This window comes from Octopus bimaculoides, chromosome 3 (assembly GCF_001194135.2).
Source record: "Octopus bimaculoides isolate UCB-OBI-ISO-001 chromosome 3, ASM119413v2, whole genome shotgun sequence".
Lineage (NCBI taxonomy): Eukaryota > Metazoa > Mollusca > Cephalopoda > Octopoda > Octopodidae > Octopus > Octopus bimaculoides.
Genome location: NC_068983.1, coordinates 53,442,539 through 53,466,008, shown reverse-complemented (window position 1 = coordinate 53,466,008; position 23,470 = coordinate 53,442,539). Strand labels below are relative to the sequence as shown.

Sequence of the window (23,470 nt, the reverse complement as noted above, 5' to 3'; positions counted from 1 at the left end):
ATATATATATATATATATATATAATCAGGGATTGTGTTTAGTATATATTCCAAAACATGAATATTTAGCAAACTACACATCATGTATTTCATCATCACATTTTGAACACTCCCACTATATTGCTATCATTATCCTCATTGGGATGAAAAATATTTTCTCTTTTTAACAAACATACATGATAACCTAAGTAATTTTATTATAGAAGAATAAAATCTTTCCTTTAATATTACAAACAGTGGGCCACAAATTAAAGCACTTATGTAGAAGTATTAACTGAAATCTTGAAAAACATCATCCAAAGCAAAATTCCTTGTTCTACATGTCATTATCAGTGATTATATTTCAAACATAGATCAACGATTATATTAATATGGCTGAAATGTTAAGCACCTATCAAGAAATAATTTCGAAAATAATATGAAACCACTCAATATAAATATACCAGATGAAAATTGAAGACATTTCAATATTGCATATATTTCATTTTAATGTCTACTTTTCTATGCTTGCATGGGTTAGATAGAATTTGTTTAGGTAAGATTTACTACAGTTTGATGCTCTCTCTGTCACTAGTCCTCATCTGCTTCCAAGCAGGTGAGGACGAGTGACAGGTACATGCCTAGACATGTTTTCATGGAAGATTGGAGATAAATGGTACTGCTTTTAAGACAGTGATACCCATTTATGACTCTCTTGCATTGTCAACACAAGGCGACACAAACACATGTTGATCTTCTTTCAGTTTCCATCCATCAAATCCTCTTACAAGGCTTTTATCAGTCTGCAGTGATAATAGAAGACATTTGCTTAAGGTGGCTTGCAGTGGGACAGAACCCAAAACGATGTTGTTAGAAACTCATATTGTTTTACAAATACTATAAAATTAACTAGTCAAAAAAAGAAAAAAAAAGACAAAAAGAGAGAAAAAGTAAGTGTTCTAAGATTCAACAATATATTAATGCATTCAGTATGAAGCTAGTAAATCCACATACTTTATAACTGCTAATCAAAGTTTTCTATATTCAGAACAGAGTTTGTGAATACAATTTGTTATATAGAAAAGTCTGAAGCCTTAATTTTTTTAAAAGTGTGTAAAGAGAACAATATGTTCTCTGCAATAACATAAGTGGTGCCTGAACAATAATGGAAACCTATTTTCAGATACACATCAGAGTGGAAGCTTATATTGACTCTACGGTATTTTCAAAGTGTTGACGAATTATGAATAGTTTTGTAATTCACAATTTCTGACAGTCCAAGTGAAATATGAAAATATTTGCCTTCCTCTCTGAAGGGAGTATAATGAGAAACAGTGAAGAGCATTATGTACGAGATGAGGCAGAGAGCAAGCCAAAGAAAGAAATCTATATAATGATTCAAAAAATGTTGAAACTTAAGGCCAATATAAAAAAAAAAAAAACAGCTTCTTAATGGAAAAAATGTATTACTAGACCAATAAAAGAACTTCTTAATGGAAAAAAAAATATTATAAGGAAGGTTTTATTAAACTGTTTCATAAACATGTTCTCTCCTATCAGAGATAAAAGAAGCAGGCTTACTTCAGAAAATCTAAAAAATTAATAGCCATGTTTTTAGTATTAAAGTAGTAAAGCTAAAAGCTAGGAAAATAACATTTCTTCCATTTATCTAAATAGATCTTGAGAATAAGTGATTATCAATTGAACACTATTTTAACTTCAGAAAGTAATACGACAACCTTTGGAGTGCAGATATGCTGAACATTAACTTAAATGAATAATGTAAAATACATAGGTTAGGATTCATATTTCCCACAGTGATATAATTCTGGTAAAAATACCTGAATAAAAATGCTGTATTAAAATCAAACGAATAATCTAAATAGCTCCCTAAATGTTTAAGATGGTAGGATCTGAGTTAAGTTCCTAAAAGATGCTTCACGATTGACAATGCTGAAGGTAATTTGAAGGTTTGTTAGCTACATGTTACTAAAGCCTTTGTTATAAACTCATTATTCTTCTTTTAGAAGTTTGAAAATCTCAGAAATAAATTCTTGATTGAGTAATGTGTGAAATTCTTTAAATAGTCAGCTTGATTCTTAATGTACATTACAAAAAGAAAAAAATATATAAAAAGTTAGATTTAAAGCTTTTTATAGAGTTGATGTAGAAACACGAGAAAAATCTACTGTGTTAATGTGACCTTCATACAGCAATAGAATCAGGTAGGTGGTATTGTTTGGTGTGGACAAAAGAAACATGAAGAAAATCAATATATCAATCAATGAAACTACTGGGTATACTGTTGATGCTGTAGCATTCCAAAAAGCTAGTGTTTATTATTCCAGTTTGGAGCTCAACATGCACTAGTATAACACATACTGCATTGAAATTACTTGCAAAGGCCACAATCTTTATTAAGTTACTGGAAAAGGTAAATAAGACTTAATACTTAGAAAAATTAATTACTTCTGGTGAAGTAAGTTAAATTCATTGAAAATATTTTTTAATAACACAAAAATATTGTTCTTTTTTTATATAATTGTTACTCTGGAAAATGATGCAACCATGTCTAACTTGCAGTTTGTAAATTCCTGCAGAAGAGTACTCTGTAGTAATAGAAACCTCCTTTGTGGAGAGTAACATTTATGCTTTGAAACTGCCAAAGCTAACACGTTTAATAGATTACCAGAGGTATTAATAAGATTTTTGAAAATACCAACTGTATTTGTAAGGACAGAAATAATTGATCAGCTGTAACCTCAAAATATGTATATGTATAATTTGAGGTGATGCAAACTTAGGCATGAAAAGGTAAAAAAAAAAGGGGTTGTGAGATAAAAAAGGAATAATGAATAAGACTAAGGCAGTAAAAGCATATAAGGAGTATCTCCAATTATTCATACAAATTATTATGTAAAACTAAATTACAAACAATGGTAGTAAAAAGGATATTTAAAATATACTTTAAAAATATGTGCAGGAATATGAGAAAGTAATTTAAGATACTGCACAAAAACAAGAGAAAGAAGACATTATTAACAAGAGCAATATTCATGTCTTCAAGTTCCAAAATTTTCCTAGATCTTCAACAACATTTACAACACAGCCATCATCATCATCATCATCATCGTTTAACGTCCGCTTTCCATGCTAGCATGGATTGGATGATTTGACTGAGGACTGGTGAATCAGATGGCTACACCAGGCTCCAATCTGATTTGGCAGAGTTTCTAACAGCTGGATGCCCTTCCTAACGCCAAGCACTCCGAGAATGTAGTGGGTGCTTTTACGTGGCACCGGCACAAGTGCCAGGAAGGCAACACTGGTAACGATCACGCTCGAATGGTGGTGCCATCACGATTTCGCTTTCACTTGCCCCAAGAAGTCTTCCCAAGCCATATTATTATAAACATACAAACAGACCTCCAGGACTATAAAGATAATGAACAGATACTTGTTGGATATTGTTAGCCAGTGAAATCTAAAAAAAAAAATAAAATTAATGTTGGCTCATTCAAATTTTAAAATTCTTATTCCCATAATTTCTACCATTGTTGTACATGATTGGTGAACCGAATGTATAATGCTGAATGTTTCTGACAGGTGGCCATTTTGCCTTGTCCATGAAGCAGATGTTGCTGCATACTGCAGTGATCCAACTAAAAAATAGGACTGAAAATCTACAGTTGGTCAACCCTATCAACAACATTTTCCTTATATATTTTGGTCAGGGCCCCACCTCTCCCAGCTCCATCATTGATCCTCCTTATGACATATCACTTTAGCTACATTTTGTCTTGGATTTGTTAAAAAAATCTTTAAATCAACAAATATAAGGTAATTTTTTTTTCTAATAATATTCATTTGCTGACACTACAGAGTTGAAGTTCTGTATTCTGGTAGACTCAAATGTCATCCTGGTCAATGTAAATATTACATGCTAGTTTCATTTCTATTATTTGTAGAGCTTTCAGACCTTCATTTGTTTGCAGAATGCCTTATTCTTTACTAAGGCAGCTCACCTTCATTACTTTTGTAGGCATTGCCATTATTCCTACCATGACGGTCACAGAGGACAACACTTGATTAACTGAATTGATGACAAATATAACATGTAATAGACATTCTGGAACTTTCAACATGTTAGGAGCTAGTCTTTAAATAAATTCTTGAAAATGATGATTAGTTGTCCATTACAGAGTGAAAGCAACAAGAAGTTTGCTATTTAAAAAAAGGGAAGTTAGCTAGTTAATAATTATAAAACGAGTTTTTAAAGACAAATTCAATTTCAGGAAATTATATTCATGTCCTTTTCAGATATCAATTTTGACAATAGTATTTTTCTGTCCATTAATAGCTCTTAGAAAATTGTATTTTTAAAATATGGTTTAGAGAGCCTTCAAAATATACATTAACATTATGAAGAACCGACAAAACAAATTTATCAATACCTTCACTTTCATAAATCTTATTTATTATTCTCTCTATTTTTCCAAAATTTATATCGTGAATTTTATATAGCAGAAGAAGGAATATAAGTATTTTGCAAGGAAATATAAATTCATAACGAAAGTTCTATAAAAGGATATTTGTGTATATTATTCAGTTGTGTTGTACTGATATATTTTGTAAAATGATGTAAAGATAATATATAACCATTCACTACATAATTGGAAAACAAATAAATGAGAATGTGAAATATTTCTAGATACAGGGTGTAGAACATTGAAGAAACACAAAAATGAAAACAAAAAAAAAAAAATTATACAAGCACACAGACACAGAAATATATAAACAGAAATAATTATATTGACAGTCACGTAGGATCTAAGTCACGTCCTCTTCTTAAAACCAACCAACTAATTATAAATGTGTGCGTATGCATATGTCTCATATATATATATATATATATATATATATATATATATATATATACACATCCACATACAAAAACACATATAAATATATATACATATATGTATACACACACACAGATATAAATACATATACATATATATTCATAAACTCACATACGCATTCGCATACTCACAAATAATACACACATACTGTGTATTACTATGCATATCTTAGTTTTAGAATAGGCAGACTACATCCCTACTTGTAAGTGATGAATTAAAGGTTTGGCAACAAGGCGGTCATCTGGTCATAAAACAATGCCTCAGGAGAATTGCCCAGTCAATGCCAGCATACTAAAAGCGGATGTAAAATACTGATTATATATAAACACACTCACATGTGTGTGTGTGTGTGCATGCATGCACATCTGTTTGTATCTATCTATCTATATCATTGTCATCATCATTGTGGTTTATCATCAACTCTCGCATGGTTGTGTGGGTGAGACAGAGTGTTTATTAAGACAGATTTTCTAGGGCCTGATGCCCTTCCTGTTGCAAACCCTCACTTATTTCCTAGCAAGGTAACATTTTCCAGACATGTTTTACATTGAAGACTGGAAATAAGCAACATTGCTTGTATGATGGTGATGCTCATTTACAGCCATTGCTTGATGTCAACACAAGGCCACACATAGGGCTTCTTTCAGTTTCCAGTTATGAAATCCACTCAAAAGACTTTGATGGGACCAGGACCATATTACTAAATGTGCCATGTAGTGGGAGTGAATAATAGACTAAAACTTGCATAATTTCTTTAGATGCATATGTTTTTAAGTCTCAAAGATCTTGAAAATGCTAAATATAAAAATGGGGGTGTATGCCCTTCCCCCTTCTGAAACCCTCCAGCCTTGCCCTCCCTCTTGAAACACTTTTTCAGATGCATGTTATGCATGTTTGTGAAGAATAATCTCATGTTTAAAACAAACATCTGAAAAGAAAAAAAAAAACTTTTTGAAAGAAGTCAAAATTGAAAGATTACCAAAAGTTGGGTCGTGTGACAGATTTAACCCTTCTTTCCCAAAAATAAACCTTTTCTTTTTTTTTCAGATTTGTAATCTTTGATGCTTAAAACACACACAAAAAACACCCAAGCTGATGTCACATAAAAACCATTCAATACACTCTGTAAAGTGGTTAGCATTAAAAAGGGCATCCAGCTGTAGAACCATTTCATGGCAGACAGTTGGATCCTGGTGCAGCTCTCTAGCTGGCCAGCTTCTATCAAACCGTCCAACCCATGCCAGCATGATAAACAGATGTTAAATGATGATGAATCTCTCTCTCTCTCTCTCTCTATATATATATATATATACCTGTATTAGCATATTACATTACAATAACATATACATATGTTATCTATACTCATTTATTGGTTTTCTTGTCATGTGTCTATGGCCACATTATGTCACCACCCTCTAAGTTTTTGAGTTGATCATATTGATCTCAATAGTTATTTCTGTCTACTACTTATTCTAATGATTTCTATTTATTGAATACCTAATTAATCTTTAATATAAAGGAGTGCAACACAGGTTTTCAGTGGTAAATACATGTACAGGCAGAGGCATAGAGACACAAACATATGTTATATATAGGTGCAGAAGTGGCTGTGTGATAAGGCGATAGGAAGTTTGCTTCCTATTCAGAGGGTTCTGGGTTCAGTCCCACTTTGGGCAAGTGTCTTGTACTATAAACTGTGAGTGGATTTGGATGACAGAAAGTGAAAGAATATCTTCTTAATGGTGTCGAGAATGATGAAAACGTTTTGAAAACTGCATAGGCCTCTGAGCAGGAATCATCAAGCTTTTGACAAAATTTGATGAAGATTCTCAGTTCAACTTTCTCTGTCATGGTCAAAGCGATGATCACATGCTACACCCCTTCCTTTCAAGCACTGCTGTAAACAGCGGAAGTGAGCTAGAATATTAAAACTTAGTGCACATGCACACCAGAGTTCAAGGTCAATATGTGCCAAGTGGCTTCACTCTGCACACTTTAGCTTCATTACTATGGCAACAGTCTGTATACTTACTGATCAGATCACATATATGAAATTCATTGTTATATCATAATAATGAACTTGTTGCATAATGGTCAAGTGCATTACAACTTAAAAAACAAGAGACAAAGGTATCTATCTGTCTGTCTGTCTATCTATCTATCTATCTCCCTGTGTATGTGAGTTATTTTGTCCTTCCCTCATTCTCCAGGTACTGTCTTACAGTCACCTTTAATTATTATTAAAATTACAAGGGTGATGTTAAATATATTTCTCATTCTATTTAAATTTTGAGTTTTGGCTTCCTAGTTGGTTATTGTTTTTATATTAAATATGCCTGTATTCCAAGAGTAAGCTCAAACACACACACACAAACGTGTACATGTATGTTTGAAAACATGCAAAGAAACGAGGATGTCAGTGTGTATTATCTTGAAGTATTATTTAACATATGTGTGTATTCACCCGTATGTTATCACATTTCTTTTAACTATGTAATATATATGCATGTTGATTTATATACACAAATGAAAATATTAATTTATTCCAATGCATGCATATTTATGTCAAATATAGCTATGAATTTCTAGTTATTGAATATAAATTTATAAATGAAGTGAGGTCATTCTAACTTAATTACTAGCTTCTCCTGAAATTCTCAATATAGATTTGAAAAGGAAATAGAAATCAGAATACAGATTTGAAAAGGAAATGGAAAAGAAATCTATATTCAATAGGGATTTTCTGTTTCTGGTATTATAATATTCATAGTGTTTTGCTGTAAGTGATTTGTGTAGTGAAATGAGGCAAGGAAGCAGTTTGATGTACCATGTTTGATAGCATAAAAGACACACAAGTTTATATTAAAAACATCACACTTTCAGTAGAGCAGATTCAGGGGAATAAATGTTTTAGTGCATTAATTCATGAAATATAGGTTCAAATTTGCATATAGGACCAGGGGTAATTTTTGGAGACCCTATTTTAGGAAAAAGTATGTCTCTAACAGGTGCAGACATAGCTGTGTGGGAAAAAGTTTGCTTCTCAACCACATAGTCTCAGGCTCAGTTCCACTGCCTGGCACTTTGGGCAAGTGTATTCTACTATAGTCTTCGGCCAACAAAGTCTTGTGAGTAGAAATGATAGATGGAAACTAAAAGAAGCCTATTGTATATATTTGTGTGTCTTTGTTTGTTTCCAATTCATGTTTGATGATCAGTTTTGGTGTGTTTATGCCCCTATAACTTCTTAGTTTAGGAAAAGAGATCAAGTGAATAAGGAACAGGTTTAAAAAAATAAATAAGTACTGGAGTCAATCCATTCAACTAAAAATACATCAAGACAGTGCCCCATGGCCACAGTCTAATGCCTGAAACAAGTAAAAGATAGAAGATAATATGCCATCAAATAAACATCTATCTCCCTTACAGTAGGACACCTGTTCCTGTCCCTCTGGGTCTTCTCTTGTAATTACCTGGTGACCTCACTAGTGCCGGTGTCACATAAAAAGCGCTCAGTACACACCATAAGGTGGTTGGGTCATCCAACTGCAGAAACCATGCCAAAGTAGACATTGCAAGCTGGTGCAGTCCCCTAGCATGCCAGCTGCTGTTGAACTGTTCAATCCATGCCAGTATGGAAAATGGACATAACATGATGATGTACGGCACAGCAAGACAACCATTTTCTCAAGCACATTGACTTTAAAGAACGATCAGTGGAAATTAAAAACAAAACAAAACAATCTCAGAAGTGAAGAAGTAAAGATTAACCACAGAAAGAGCATCCAGTCATAGAATGCTGCCAACATCAGAATAGAAGTGGATATAAAAATCATGATGATGATGATGATGATAACTCAAACGTATATAAACATCAAATAAATTTACATGTGTATGCTTAATGAACATACATTTAGCTTCATTGTGCAGACAGAACTTCATGGTTAAGCCACAAATCTTTCGCTCTTTTTTCTCTCTCTGCACACACTAATTTTCCTGATTTTTATCAGCTTATCAGGAGTAAGTAATCAATTGATCTAGAGAGAGAGAGAGAGAGAGAAAGAAAGAGGGAGAGAGAGAGAAAGTTGCTTATAGTTACACATTACTAATGCTATGAACAACAACAGCATTACTTTTGCTCATTTACATATCAGAACACTTGGTGGTAATGCATATTAATTAACTAAAGCACTGACTGAGCATGCCTGTTCATTATTTATATATATATATATATATTGATGTGTGTATATGCACAAACACACACACACATATGTAAGTGTGTGTGTGTGTGTGTATAGTTTGTTGGTAACTGCTCAACATACAACTATGTAAATGATTAAGTAGCTAGCTTACACATTGTCTACCAAATGTTACAATAGTAAAGAAACCAGATGACCAACACATCATAGCCTATTCATGACATTACAGAGTTGTTCAGTGAGACCATATTTCACATAAAATTTCATATCAAATTAGATTATCAAGATCTCACTAATACATCTATCAATTTATCATATAAAATATTGGATATTCTCAATCACCTATTCCACAAGTCTTGTTTGATATTTCAAACTTTTATGTAAGTAAGAAATTATCTGTTGGATCACGATATTTCCAAGTGAATACTATTCTGATATTATGATATTGGCTGGAGTGTATGCAGTTAATAAAATAGTGATTTCTTAAACTTAATTAGTTTATTTCACTGAATATTTCAAAATATTAATTATTTCACTTTACATATACAAGTGATGAAATATTTTAGAAAGTTGTGACTTTCTTAACTATTTCAACTTGAGATTAGAAGGTGAAGAATAAATAATAAAAAAAAAAAATTTGTTTGAAATGCTGAGAAAATATGTTTTACATTAATTCATACATTTTATACACACACTCACATATATATGTAGGGATGTATCTACGCATGTGTGTGTATATATATATATGTGTGTGTGTGTGTGTGTGTATGTATGTATGTATATATATATATATATATATATATATATCAAATTTCATTTTTAATCATGAGAAAAGAGTTAAAGAAAAAATATTGCTTCATTGAATGAGCAATGCAGATTTTATCCAATTTGAATGTCTGCAAAGAAAGATTATAAATTTAAATATATTCATTAATTCTGAATAGAGAATTGCCAAATCCACTGAGTTTGACTTTGAATTTCATCTCTCTGGGGTCAATAAAATAGCTACCAGCAATATACTGCGATAGATTTTATTGATTATGTTCCTTTCCTACACTACAGGGTCTTGTTCATAAAGGAAGAAATCGATAATAATGAACTTAATGTTGTAGTTGAGAACCCTTGAGACAGAATCACCTGTTGAAACAAGGTAGGACTGGGTAATGGAAGATGAGGTAGAGAAGAAAACTACATGTATTTAGCTTAGTTTAGTTTAAAATGGTATTTATTGGGTTGGCAAGAAAGTAATTTCAGTTTTTTAGTGTGAAATAAAAGTCATTTTTGTTCATACAAAGAATGAACTGTAATCAATTATATATTTTTCATTTTGATCGATGACCTTTTGCCATTTTTCTGGCAACTTTATGATTCTGTGCTCACAGAACTTCTGGTCCTTATTCAGCTGAACACTGAAGCAAGTGTGATTGCAGGTCATCATCATTATTGAAAGTTTACCATTCAAAGAATTTTGAAAACTTCGAAATAAATGGTAATCTGATGGTGCAAGGTCAGGGCTATATGGTAGATGTGACATCACTTCCCAACCAAGTTGCAATAATTTTTCACAAGTTAGTAAAGACGTGTGTGGACTAGCGTTGTCATGGTGGAACACAATTCCTTTATGATTTGCCAATTCTAGCCATTTTGCATTAATTGCTTCCTCTAGTTTCATTAGTTGTTGACAGTAAACATCTGAATTGATTGTTTGCTTCCTTGGAATCAGCTCAAGATACACAACACCTTTGTAATCCCACCAAATTGACAGCTTGACCTTTTTTTTTTTGATGCAATTCAGCTTTCAATGTGGTTTGTGCTGGTTCATTATGCTTGGACCATGATAATTTTCAATTGATGTTATTGTAGACAATCCATTTTCCATCACCAGTGATGATTCATTTCAAAAAAAGGTCAATTTCATTGCATTTGAAATACATATCGCAAATATTGATTTGTTGTATTATTAAGTGAATCTCTTTCAATTTATGTGGAACCCAAATATCGAGCTTCTTAATGAGTCCAAGACATTTTAAGTGATTTTTAATTGTTGTGTGTGATACATTTAACCTCTCTGCAATCTCTTACACAGTTATATAACAATCAGATTCAATTATGGCTTTGATTCGATCATCATCAACTTCAATAGGTCGACCAGAATACTGTTCATCTTTGAGTGAAAAATCTCCAGAACAGAATTTTTAAAACCATTTCTGACATGTGTGATCTGTTAAGCAACCAACACTGTAATCTTCACATATCTTTTTGTGAGCCTTAGTAGCTTTCTTGTCTTTTCAGAAATAAAAAAGCAAATATGGCAAAAATGTTCGTTTTTGCACTCCATGTTAAAATTGACACTGAACTAACAGCTGTAAACAAAATTATGTGCAATTTGCTTCTAAAGGAAGCTAAAAGTAACGGCTATCAAATGTCAAAAGGAAAAAAATAACATTGACAAAAGTCATTAAAAAAATTTCGAAAAATGAAATTACTTTCTTGCCAATTCAATAGTTAGCAATCTCAGTAAAACATAGGCAGGCAGTTGGTAGTTGTGAAATCCGAAAAGTTAAACAAATAACATAACAGAGAAAGAGCATAACAAGTTGTAGAGTAAGCTAAGGAAAAATTTATCTAACACTTAGATGAATTTTAATAAAATTTAGTTTGAAATTTGTCTTTGCATTGTGGATAGGAAATCACATTATATAAATAATATCCTGGCTTTCATCATTTCCTTACTATATAGAAAGGTAAGAGGTATTCAATGACATATTATATTCAGGACATGAAGAAACCAAGCCTTTCTTTTGTAGTTTTGTTTTTACACTCCAATAATATTACAGAACATTATTAGGTAAAATTTATAATAAGGGATGCATTTGAAATGGTTCAAAGACAGAAACAGAGAAGAGAAACCTTTTCATGTGGTAGAATGATGAGAGATGTATTAACTTGGTTGAGCAGTGATCAAGGGATATGCTAACTTGGTTATACAGAAGTGGTAAAGTCTGTGTGGAGTCTGGATTTACAATTTAAACTTAGGCCAAATGTATTTGGTAACATCCAATATGTTAGCTAAGAATAGGATAGGTGAGTGTGTACAACTGATACAGACACTTCAGGATAGAGAATATTTTGGTGTCTACATTAATGGTGGCTGTAAGTGTAAGAGAACTTATATTTATTAAAATCACCATGGATGATGATTTCAGAGATGCAAAGTGAGATAAATACACAGGAGGATAAGATACAAGTGAACAACTGCTTTTAGTTGATAGAATACTAAAGATGACAGATGTATTTGGAAGAATGCATTAAAAATAGACAAGTCAGAAATATTTTTGTTATTGTCAAGATAAGGAAGAGTAAATCTTTACATATGCATAAATATCAGATTTAAAATGAAATTCAGACTACAGAGTTGTGTAAGAGTTAGAAGATGAAAAATTTGCGCAACAGAAAAGAATATTATGTGTAGTCTAAGGTGATGGTCATTATTGAAAATCACAGATAGAATTTTCTTTTTTCTTTTCTTGATTATTTTTGAAGAAATTAAATATGAATATGAGCCCCCACCTCCCATAAATGATTGTAGGCAGAAGGAAATAAGAAACCAAAGCTCATTGATCTGTGTGAATATCCCAGTTAATCCTTTGTTACTATATTTCTCTAGAGAGACATTGCCTGTGTTTAAATTAATTTTGAAAAATGTTGTCATTAATCTGTTGTTTGGAATATAAATTAACATGGAATTTTGAGAGAGTGAAATTCAGATTACTTTAAAATGGGGAATTTGTATCCTAGAATCAAGGGTAGTTTGAGACAGATTGATACAAAAAACCAATGGTTCGTGATATCCTGTACTCGAAGAAGAGGGTCATTATAATTGGGTTCAGGCACTTAAAATATCAGGTAGTTGGCATCTGAAAATAAACCTTTTCAACTAGAATCCTTTAAAAATCAATATCTCTACTAAAGAGAAGGTGTAGCTAGAAGTCATGTGTTGACATAGCTAGCTTCAGATCGGCACTTTAGTCTGATGCTCACAGTATAATAAACTCTTTGGAAGATATCCAACAGCTTGGAGATGATGTTAAATGTAATAAATATCACAACAATTTTTTTAATGCCATGATATGGCTGCAATCCAATGATTGAAATAAGTAAAAGAGTAACATAGAGTAATGAAGTAACTAGATGATTATTATGTTTTAATGCTGGTCTCAATATTATGGTGTAAAAGTGATCAAACTGAGTGTTGCTTCTTAGAAAATGCACAGACTCAACATGAACTCATACTGTATCATAAATGACTAGAACTATGAAGGATGTATACTCCAATAATTCTTGAAGATTAATTCAACACAGCCTGTCATACTTGGTTAAAAAATAAATTCTGGAAAAGTACTGAAGAATGCAAACCATTTATTATTTTAGAAATTTTGCTTCAACTAAAAGCACATTCTAATACAATCTGTCAAGTATTCATTTTTTATTTTATTTAAATTTCAAATATGGTATAACTTTGTTATTTAAACAAACCTAAACATGTATGTAAAGAATACTATCTTACCATATCCAAAATAACTTCAGATATAATATCAAGAGCTAACCTTTTATGTATAAGAGTCGAAAAAGTCTTGCAAAGTACTTCAGATAATTATTTTTGATGCAGTTTGTTTGAAAATTGGATTTTTTCATAAAGTTATTTAATTTTCTCCAAATCTTGAATTATAGCAGTTTTCTCATATTGTAATTAACAGAATTTTCTATTAGATTTTTACAGTTTGAACTTTTTCCTGTTTTCTTCTTCAAAGTTATTATTATAAGTTTTACTAGAACACACGCAATGCATGTATTTTTTTTGGAATTATCGCAAGTTATTTGCATGTTCAATTTTTGTTGATAATTATTTTTATTTTAATTGTTTTCTTTTTTTTTTTAAATTCTTATTGCCAGTCATGATACAATAGAAACTATACACAAAATTCATGGTAAATGTCAATCTAGAGATAGAAGTTAAAGTTATCAGTAAATCACTGAAGGAGTTCGGCTTTTTTTATGGCATGCCAATTATATTTTACAGATGAAGGAAATAAAATATAAAAATATTTGATTTCATTTGCTGAAACAATATCATTTTTTAAGGTCAACTTAAATTTTAATCAATTTGTTGCATGAGAAAAACACAACAACAAACACATAAAAACATTATTGTAAATAATAACATTAAAAAAGTGTCATTCCTTTGACTAACTCAGTTTCTGTAACATTAAGCAGATGGGAAAATATTGCTGCTGCTGCTGCTACTACTACTACTTATTATTATTATTATTGTGTGAGAGAGCAGCACACATCATCACGGTGATGCTAGGGCCCAATATACCCACCAGGACTACCTGTTTGATAAGGGTACACCAGGTATATGCATCACAACAATATAGAGACTTCATATCAAGGTAAATAGCACATGACCTTGCAGGCAGGGCCCAGTTAGAATTTTCTTCTGAGCCCATCCTGCTCAAAATGCTTAGCGACCTTTCGTCTGTCTTTACGTTCTGAGTTTGAATTCCGCCGAGTTGCTTGTCATCCTTTTGGGGTTGATAAAATAAGTACCAGTTGAACACTGGGGCTGATGTAATTGACTCATCCTCTCCCCCAAAATTGTTGCCCTTGTGGCAAAATTTGAAACCATTATTATTATTATTATTATTATTATTATTATTATTATTAGAAACAAAACAGAAAAAACATTATCTATCATGGGTAGAAACACAAATTAATTAAGACATGAATTCACAATCTATGAGCCTGTAGTCTAATATATCTACAATGATATTTCATTCCAAATTAAGCTTGTGCTAATAGCTCTGTTTGTTTAGCATTCTTAGTATTCATACTTCGGGAGGTTTAACTTAATGCACATAAAAAAAAAAAAATTACTAAGTAAAAGAAGAATTTAATCTATCATATCAAGTGATATTGTGCAATGATTATGTATTTTTACATAATATGAAATAATGAGATTTTGTGAATAAGCTCCTTTTGGCTCGGAGAAAATAGGGAATTACATCATTTAGTTTCTTTTCAAAGCAGGTGTAAACCTTAGGGATAATAACATACCAGATAAAGATAATGAAATGTAGCTGAACACTTGACTTTTTGGTATACTCATTAATACAGCATTATGTTGTTTGTGAGAATATTTTCTGTAGAAGCATAGATGTATGAGGAGACAGGATAATGACAGTCATTTAAATAAATGTCTGAAGTTAGTGGTTGAAATAATCAGATAAGTCATTGGTCAAGAAATGTTCATAATCATGTTCATAATGTATTGCAAAAATCTCAATAAAGAAATCAAGCTAAAGTTAACATTATAAAAATAAAAAAAGTACAAAAAACCAAAAAACATATGGTTGTTAAAGTAGAGAGCCTGTGGCATATTATTTAACTTATTTTAGTCTTTTCTGATAAAGAAAAAAAATTGATACAATTCTGAGTTTATGGTTGTGTGGTTAGTATCAAAAGAGCCACCTAGACAAATTTCCTTCATCAAAATAGTATAAAAATGATAAAATTCACAAAACAGCTGAGCCGATTGCTAGTATAATCATCACTATTGATAAATAATATATATATATATATATATATATACAAAAATGTATGTGTGTGAGTGTGTACTATTTTAAGAGAGTTAAAATATTTTGAGGATATTTTAATTTAGCTCATCACATAATCTGCAAAAGTTTTTTTGTTTTTTAGTTATTATTATAATTATTATTATTATTATTATTATTATTATTATTATTATTATTATTATTATGTAATTTCTTTCGTGGATCTCAATTTGTCAGACTGAAAAACTTAACTTACTGATCAATAACAGTAAAAAAGAAAAAGAGATATGAAATTTATTTTATATCTATGTTTTAGTTATAAATATTTATCAGCAAGTCAGAATAATGATTTACACTTGAAAGAGAAACTCCTTTTTCAAAAAGAACTTCAGAATCAATTTAAAAAAATAAAAATTTAAAAATTCATAGCTGTATTATCCTTTCTCTAGTCCTGATTAACAAAGATACAATATATTCTGTCTGGTTTACAGATAGAAATATACCATCTAGAATTTTCCAGATTTCTTTTTTGAGATTTTTCTTTCTTTTTCGCAGTAACTTTCAACAAAATGTTCATCCCTTTTTACTAATGCATTAAGATAAATGTTTGAGAATAAATTATTTCATTGATTTTTTTTTTCTTACTGTCTATCAAAGACAGTCTAAAGTCAAGAGACTATGCTAAATAAAACTAAAAATATTTTACATTTATTCTGTACAAGATATTCTTTTATAGTTGCTGTATTCAAATGATCAATCTATATTTTCCCTCAGGGAAATCGCCTTAAATAACCCAATGTCAGAGATTAAAAGTACAGTAATAATAAGGTAGAAAAAAGTAAAGTTACTTTGAAAGAATGCAAAGCATGGATATGTGAAGTGAAGAAACTTACTTTTGACAAATCCAGAGGATCTCTGCTGTTCATCATTTTATTGCGTGCAATCATATACACGCCTCGGGAATGAAGATGATCTTTTAGAAGACGGTGGTACTCAGTAAATTCTTTGCCAACTTCAGCAATAGCCCCAATTTGCAGCCAGTTCATAGCCAAAAATAATTTTTCGTATACATATCTGGGAAAAAATTTTTAAATTTAAATTAAAATGTATTGGATAAACTTTGTGATTTAACATGAGTACAAGTCTATTTAAAACCAACAAAAAGCTTATGGTGGAAATTGTTTGGGCAACATTGATTATGCAGTTAATATTTAAGACATTTTAATGCAACCTCCATGAGTGAGACACACACACATACAATTAATGTTCCTACTTCAATGAGAAAAATGAATTTAACAAAAAAATATTGAATTTTTTGAAATTCAATATGTAACTAGCTTTATTCATACAAAAATCAAAGAAAATAAATTGAGTTTTACTAGAAGATATATAGGCAAGCTGATAATTTTTCATATGAAGAGTTTAATAATTGGTTCAGAGTTGTTTACTTACAAAGAATTACTACAATATGTTTTTAACAACACTAAATAGGCAGTGTTTACATGTAAGTAAATTCTGGTGGAAAAATAATTTATATTGATATGTGGTCACATTTCCCATAATTAAACACACACACAAATAGATTTTTCACTTAACTACTAAAAACATTTTGATTAACAGTCTCTTCAATTATGGTGAAAATTATTTTTCTCCAGTCAATGATCTTAAGCCACAAGGAATCTCAGTTTCATTTCAATACACATTTCTTTTTATCTTAAATGAATACCTTTTGATAAATTTTTCTAACACAAATCTAATTAAAATCCATAATACAAGGGAATAAAAAAAGTCTACAGACATAATCAGTGAATGATGGAAAAAGTAATCAGTTCTTTATTATAGTATAATTAAAGTATAATCCACAAAGACCTCTATATACTTGTCTGAGTTAAAATGATTATAACAACAGAACACAAAGAGTGACTGTTTAGATAGGTTGGTCTAGATGTGAAAGCAGTATTTCATTAAATGATTCTTAGCAAAGAAGACAAATCCAACAGTTTTTGTGTAATTTTCATAATATGTGTGGTGAGACCTAAACAAAGAGAGCTGGGTATTGTTAAACTTAGCATCTGTAAAGTTATTAGGCTTTTAATTGTAAGTGTTAATCAAATAAAACAAGGATTCACTTTGAATGTTTGTAACATTAAATGTTAATAAGTTATAACACAATAGAGTTTTGAGCTTCAGCACAAGACCAGAAATTTAGGGGCAAGTATTTATTACTTGATTCATATTTATGAAAGGATGAAAGACAAATTTGACAATTTGGGATATGAACTTAGACTGTAGAGGGATATAACTAAATACCACACTGAATTTTTGTCCAATACTGTACCAATTCTGTGATCACATTTCCATAATAATAATTCTTTCTACTAAGTGCACAGGGCCTGAAATCTTGAGGAGAGATGCTAGTTGATTACATTAGCTACAGTGCTCAATTGGTACTGTAATGTTTTGGCCCCAAAAGGATGAAAGGCAAAGTTGAAACTGGGATGTAAAGTCAGAAGAAATGTTGCTAAGCGTTTTGTGTTAACAATTCTGTCAGCTCAATGCCTTACACTGGCATAATAATAATAATAGCAATAATAATTTTGGTTTGAAGTTTTGGCACAAGGCCAGCAATTTCGGAGGAGGAGTAGGTCCATCACATCGACTCCCATACTCAATTATTACTTATTTTATCAACCCCACGAAAGGATGGATAGCAAAGTCAACCTTGGCAAAATTTGAACACAGAATGTAAAAACAGATGAAAATAATAATGATGATGATGATGATGATGATAGTAATAATAATGATACTACTAATAATCATTTGACACCAGTTATATGAGCATGGCAGACAGAGAAATAGCTGGGATTATATGGAAAAATGTAAACTAGAAATTTTCATTGAATTCTTATGAAATATGATATGATAAAAAAACTGTATTGCAATGAAATAGTCTTCAATGAGTAAACTACACAAGGATTAAAAGAATTGATAAAAGTGTAGTTTACACTTTGATATATAAAGGAAGATGTAGTTGAAAAGATCAGCGTATTGATTATTATCAAACCAAATAATACTTGATGTGAAGAATGTAGAAGTGTAATGTGATGGTAGGAAAACAAGAAGAGTAAATTTCATAATAGAAAGCTAAAACCATTTTGAAATAACAGAAGATCTAACATACCAGGTAGTTGGTAAGAATAAGTTAAAAGTTTAAGATAAGAAGGGAATAAATACAATTCTCTGGGAAAAAGAAGAAAATGAGAAATTCTAGAGGAATGATAATGAAATATATTTAAAAAGAAATTAGGTATTTTAAAGTAAAATAAATGGGAATGGGAATGTGGGAATATAATAAAAGAGTTGGATAAAGAATGACAGAGCAAGTGAAATAGATTCTCTTCATGCAAAATCTATTGCTAGAGAATGAAGAAGAAAGAAGAAAAAATTACAGATAATGGAACATCTTTGTGAAGAGAACTGGTAATTCGTGAGAATCAGTTAACCAATGATGTTTTTCAAAGAATAAACAAAACAAATTAAGCAGTGGGGTGTCTCGATAGATGGGAAGTGGGAACAGGAGAAAATAAAGAATAAAAAAATGGAAAAAGAAAACAAACAAGATACAAAACAAAACAAAAAAAAAACAGGAACGAAAATTACACAAGTATGATAATATGTCGACAAAGTAAAGATAAGATCTATCATCAAGAAACATAAGACTGCTGGCAGAAGAACAGTAATCTTTAAATTGAAAACAAAGAAGTAGCTTAAAAACATACAAGATATTTCAGATTGTGCTGAGAAAAATCTAAATTTCCCTCTATTAATTTCCTTCTTTCTTTCTTGAGTGCATGCTTAGGTTTGTGACTATGTGTATATGTGTAGGTGTTTCTAATGAATATTCCAGGATATCACTTGGTGTTGTGAATGATTGTCAATTTAAATAAAACCACATATGCAACACGTTTTAATTCTCTGACACTGGTTCAGAGCAACTATCTAATTATTGAGAGAGTTAAACTTTGGTGCAACAATATGGAATGCCTGATGCTTGGAAATCCTGTCAATGTAGCTTCATTATTCCTAGCTAAAGATATTATACTGCATGCACTTATATATGCACTCTCACACAAACACACACATAATCATAAATATATATGTATATAAACATATACACAGAGAAACACACTTACATGTTTACAAATATAGACATATGAACATAAACGTAGATATAGGCACACATATACAGGATACGTAAAGAGTAAATTTGTTCAATAAAATTGCCATTGGTTTCAACCATGGCCCCCAGATGACTTTGGAATCTCTTTAAACTCTTCTGGATGGTCTCCTTGTTTGAGTTGGTGAATGCTGCTATAATCCTTGCCCTCAGTTCATCTTTGGTGTTACAAGGAGTTTTGTTCATCTCTCACTCAGCTGCACCCCACACATAATAATCAAGGGTTTGTAGTCTGGAGAGTTAGGTGGCCAGATGTTAGGGGTGATGTGGTGGCAGAAATTGTCTGACAGCCATAGCTGGGTTCTCTTGCTTGTGTGGCATGATACAGTCCTCTTGCCAGAGTATAAGGTATTCCAGCAGTCATCCTCTTCACCCAGGGCAGCACTACCACCTCCAGGCACTTGATGTAGGCATCCATATTGAGTATGAGGTCGTATGAGAAGATGAATGGAGGCATAACATCATCATCACTAGTGATCACTCCAAACATGATGATGTTTGATTTTTATCACTCTTGCTACATGTCCTAAGATTGCACTGTCCTCAGATTGACATCCAAACACTCTGAAATATTTGTATTGGAGCTTCTGTCAAAAATACCAAGCAGTACAGTATGTCATTTCCAAATTTCTGACAAAGTGAATTGTGTCATGGTGCTGTTTTTTCACAGACAATGCCCAACTGACCCTACTATACTGTGTAGCCAACAAAATCAAAAACAAACAATGCACATACATGAAATTAAAAATATAAAAAGGCGACAATTTACCCATCACACCATGTGTATATACATACACACACAGGTATATACACCTACATAAATATATACACATATTCAGACATTTATATACATACATATGTATACACCTACCCCCACAGAATATTTTATTTAGCATGTGAAAACTTTGATCTTCCAAATAAGCATGTAATATAATAATTGCAATCATTTCTAACACAGATACAATATCTGAAATTTTGAAGGCAGTGTAATTAGATAATTAAATCAACCTCATGGGCTTAGAAGAAGTATTCTTGATAGGATTTGAACTCAGGTTACAAAAAGTCACAACAAATTCTGCAAGGCAATTTTTCAAGTGTTTTAATAATTTTGTCAACTTATTGCTCTCAATAGTTTTCAGTTTAGGCATAAGGCTAGCAATTTATGAAGACGGTTAGGCAATTAAATTGACCTTAGAGCTTCACTGGTACCTTATTTTATTCATCCCAGAAGGATGAAAGGCAAAGTTGACCTTGGCAGGATTTGATCTCAGGAAGTATAGGCAATAAGAAAATATTGTAAGGTGTGTTGACCTCTGCTTTACTGAATGTGCCAAATAATAATAATATTGATAATATATGCATAGATATACATTACCAATATATGTGTGGTGTGTATGCACTCACAAATACACACACACATAATAATAGCAAAGGCCACTAAATACTCAGAGTAAAAATAGCCTTCGAAATTGTCTTGAAATAGAACAGGATCAGTCATCTGAAACCCAGCAATCTGACAATAAACAAGTTTGCAGATAAAAATGCAAAGGCCATTTTGAAAAAAGATAATTGCCATAATATCCTCTTTTTGCTATACAGCAACTTTTTCCTTACAATGACTAAGTTGTGTTGTTATATGGTAATCCCAGTCAGGTTTGCTGCAACTATGACAGTAGATCATCAAAGATTAGGAGCAAAGTCATGCATTTCAGATATTTCAGAACATGGTTTAGCTGAATGGCGAAGTATAATTGACAGGGTATATTACAACTATTATTTTGTCTTCTTCAATAACTGAAGATTAATGATAGCTGCAGGTAAAATTAAGCCCAATGGATCTGACAGTTAAGGAGAATCATTATTTCTTAGGATTCATCATTGATGATGAATCTAAACTGACTATTGTTATATTGGGCATTCAGGTGTGTATATATACACTGAATCTAATTAGATGTTTGGCTTTTTGGTATCATGTGGATTGTAGCAGACAGCAACCATGAACGTTGTGAAGAAAGTTTGTTTTCAATTATGGGTGCAATATATAGATGTTTAAAGGTGGCGAGCTGGCAGAATTGTTAGCATGCTGGGCAAAATGCTTAGTGGTATTTCGTCTGTCTTTATGTTCTGAGTTCAAATTCCGCTGAGGTTGACTTTGCCTTTCTTCCTTTAGGGATCAATAAATTAAGTACCAGTTGTATAATGGGGTCGATCTTTGAGATTGAAATTCTAGATTATTCTGTTATATATGCTAACAGAACATATGCACTGTTTGTAAACTTGACAACAACACACACATATATATATGGATGTCCATTTATAGCCATACATTTGATTTTCTTGGCTGTGCTACACAAGCAGTGGTAGACTGGCCAGGTTGTCAGCTTTTCCGATGGCAAATGGACCCCTGCGCCATTAGAATCCATATATGGGGGCCCATCCCCTCAAGCTTGATAATTTTTTATTCACTCCTGAAAGAATGCATTAATTATTTCAGCTTGGTTGTGTTTGTAGATAGTTGGAAAGAATACCTTTAACAAAAAAAAAAAAAAATTAAATGATAGCATTGTAGTTGCTTAGTCTCCTGGCAACCAATATTTTCAGACCCAGTCTGCCACTGTACACAAGTGAATGAATACTTACAGTTAATAAAAGAGACTTCATACAACTTATTCTTTTACTCATGCTTAATGTTACAACCAAATCTCTTTTAGATAATTGCTTATTGTTTTCAAAACAAGAACAATATGAAAATGCTCTAAAAGAAACTTTGACAGGACACTCTTAAAAAAAAAACAGGCTGACCATGATTAAAACGGATTCATATGATGAATATCAACTCATATAATTTTAGATTAACAAAATAAACATTAATAAAATAATAATCCTTAAGAACAAGACCTGTGTTTATGGATAAAAAAATTTAATATATTTGTTTTAATATGTGTTAAAATTTTAATAATAATCATAATAATCCTTTCTACTGGAAGCACAAGGCCTCAAATTTAGGGGAAGGGATTAAGTTGATTACATCGACCCTAGTGTATAACTGGTACTTATTCCATCGACCCTGAAAGGATAAAAGGCAAAGTTGACTTCAGCAGAATTTGAACTCAGAATGTAGCAACGGGCAAAATACTGCTAAGCATTTTTGTCCAGTATTCTAACAATTCTGCCAGCTCACCACCTTTGTAGTAGTAGTAGTAGTAGTAGTAGTAGTAGTAATAATAATAATAATAATAATAAGAAGAAGAAGAAGAAGAAGAAGAAGAAATCCAAACTAAAACTAGAACAGCAACGGACCATGATAAAACGATGGCAAGAAAAGCCCCTACATGGTAAATACTGGGCTAAACTAAATGCGAAAGAAATAGACAGAGAAAAATCCCAGCAATGGCTGAGAAGCTCAGGACTCAAAGCAGAGACTGAAGGATTTTTAATTGCTGCACAAGACCAAAGCCTCCCCACCAGAAATTACCAAAAACACATAATGAAAAGAAATATAACAAGTAACTCTAGAATA

General features: G+C 31.6%; 1 protein-coding gene across 4 annotated transcripts in view; it reads right to left on the bottom strand.

The window, feature by feature from the left end:
- LOC106880693 (uncharacterized) overlaps positions 1-23,470 on the bottom strand; it is a 559,449-nt gene that overhangs the window by 98,002 nt on the left and 437,977 nt on the right. For all 4 annotated transcript variants that reach the window (XM_052966171.1, XM_052966172.1, XM_052966174.1 and 1 more), the window contains one exon: positions 16,607-16,787. In XM_052966171.1, coding sequence (XP_052822131.1) covers positions 16,607-16,787 — 181 coding nt within the window. The remainder of the gene's footprint in view (positions 1-16,606; positions 16,788-23,470) is intronic.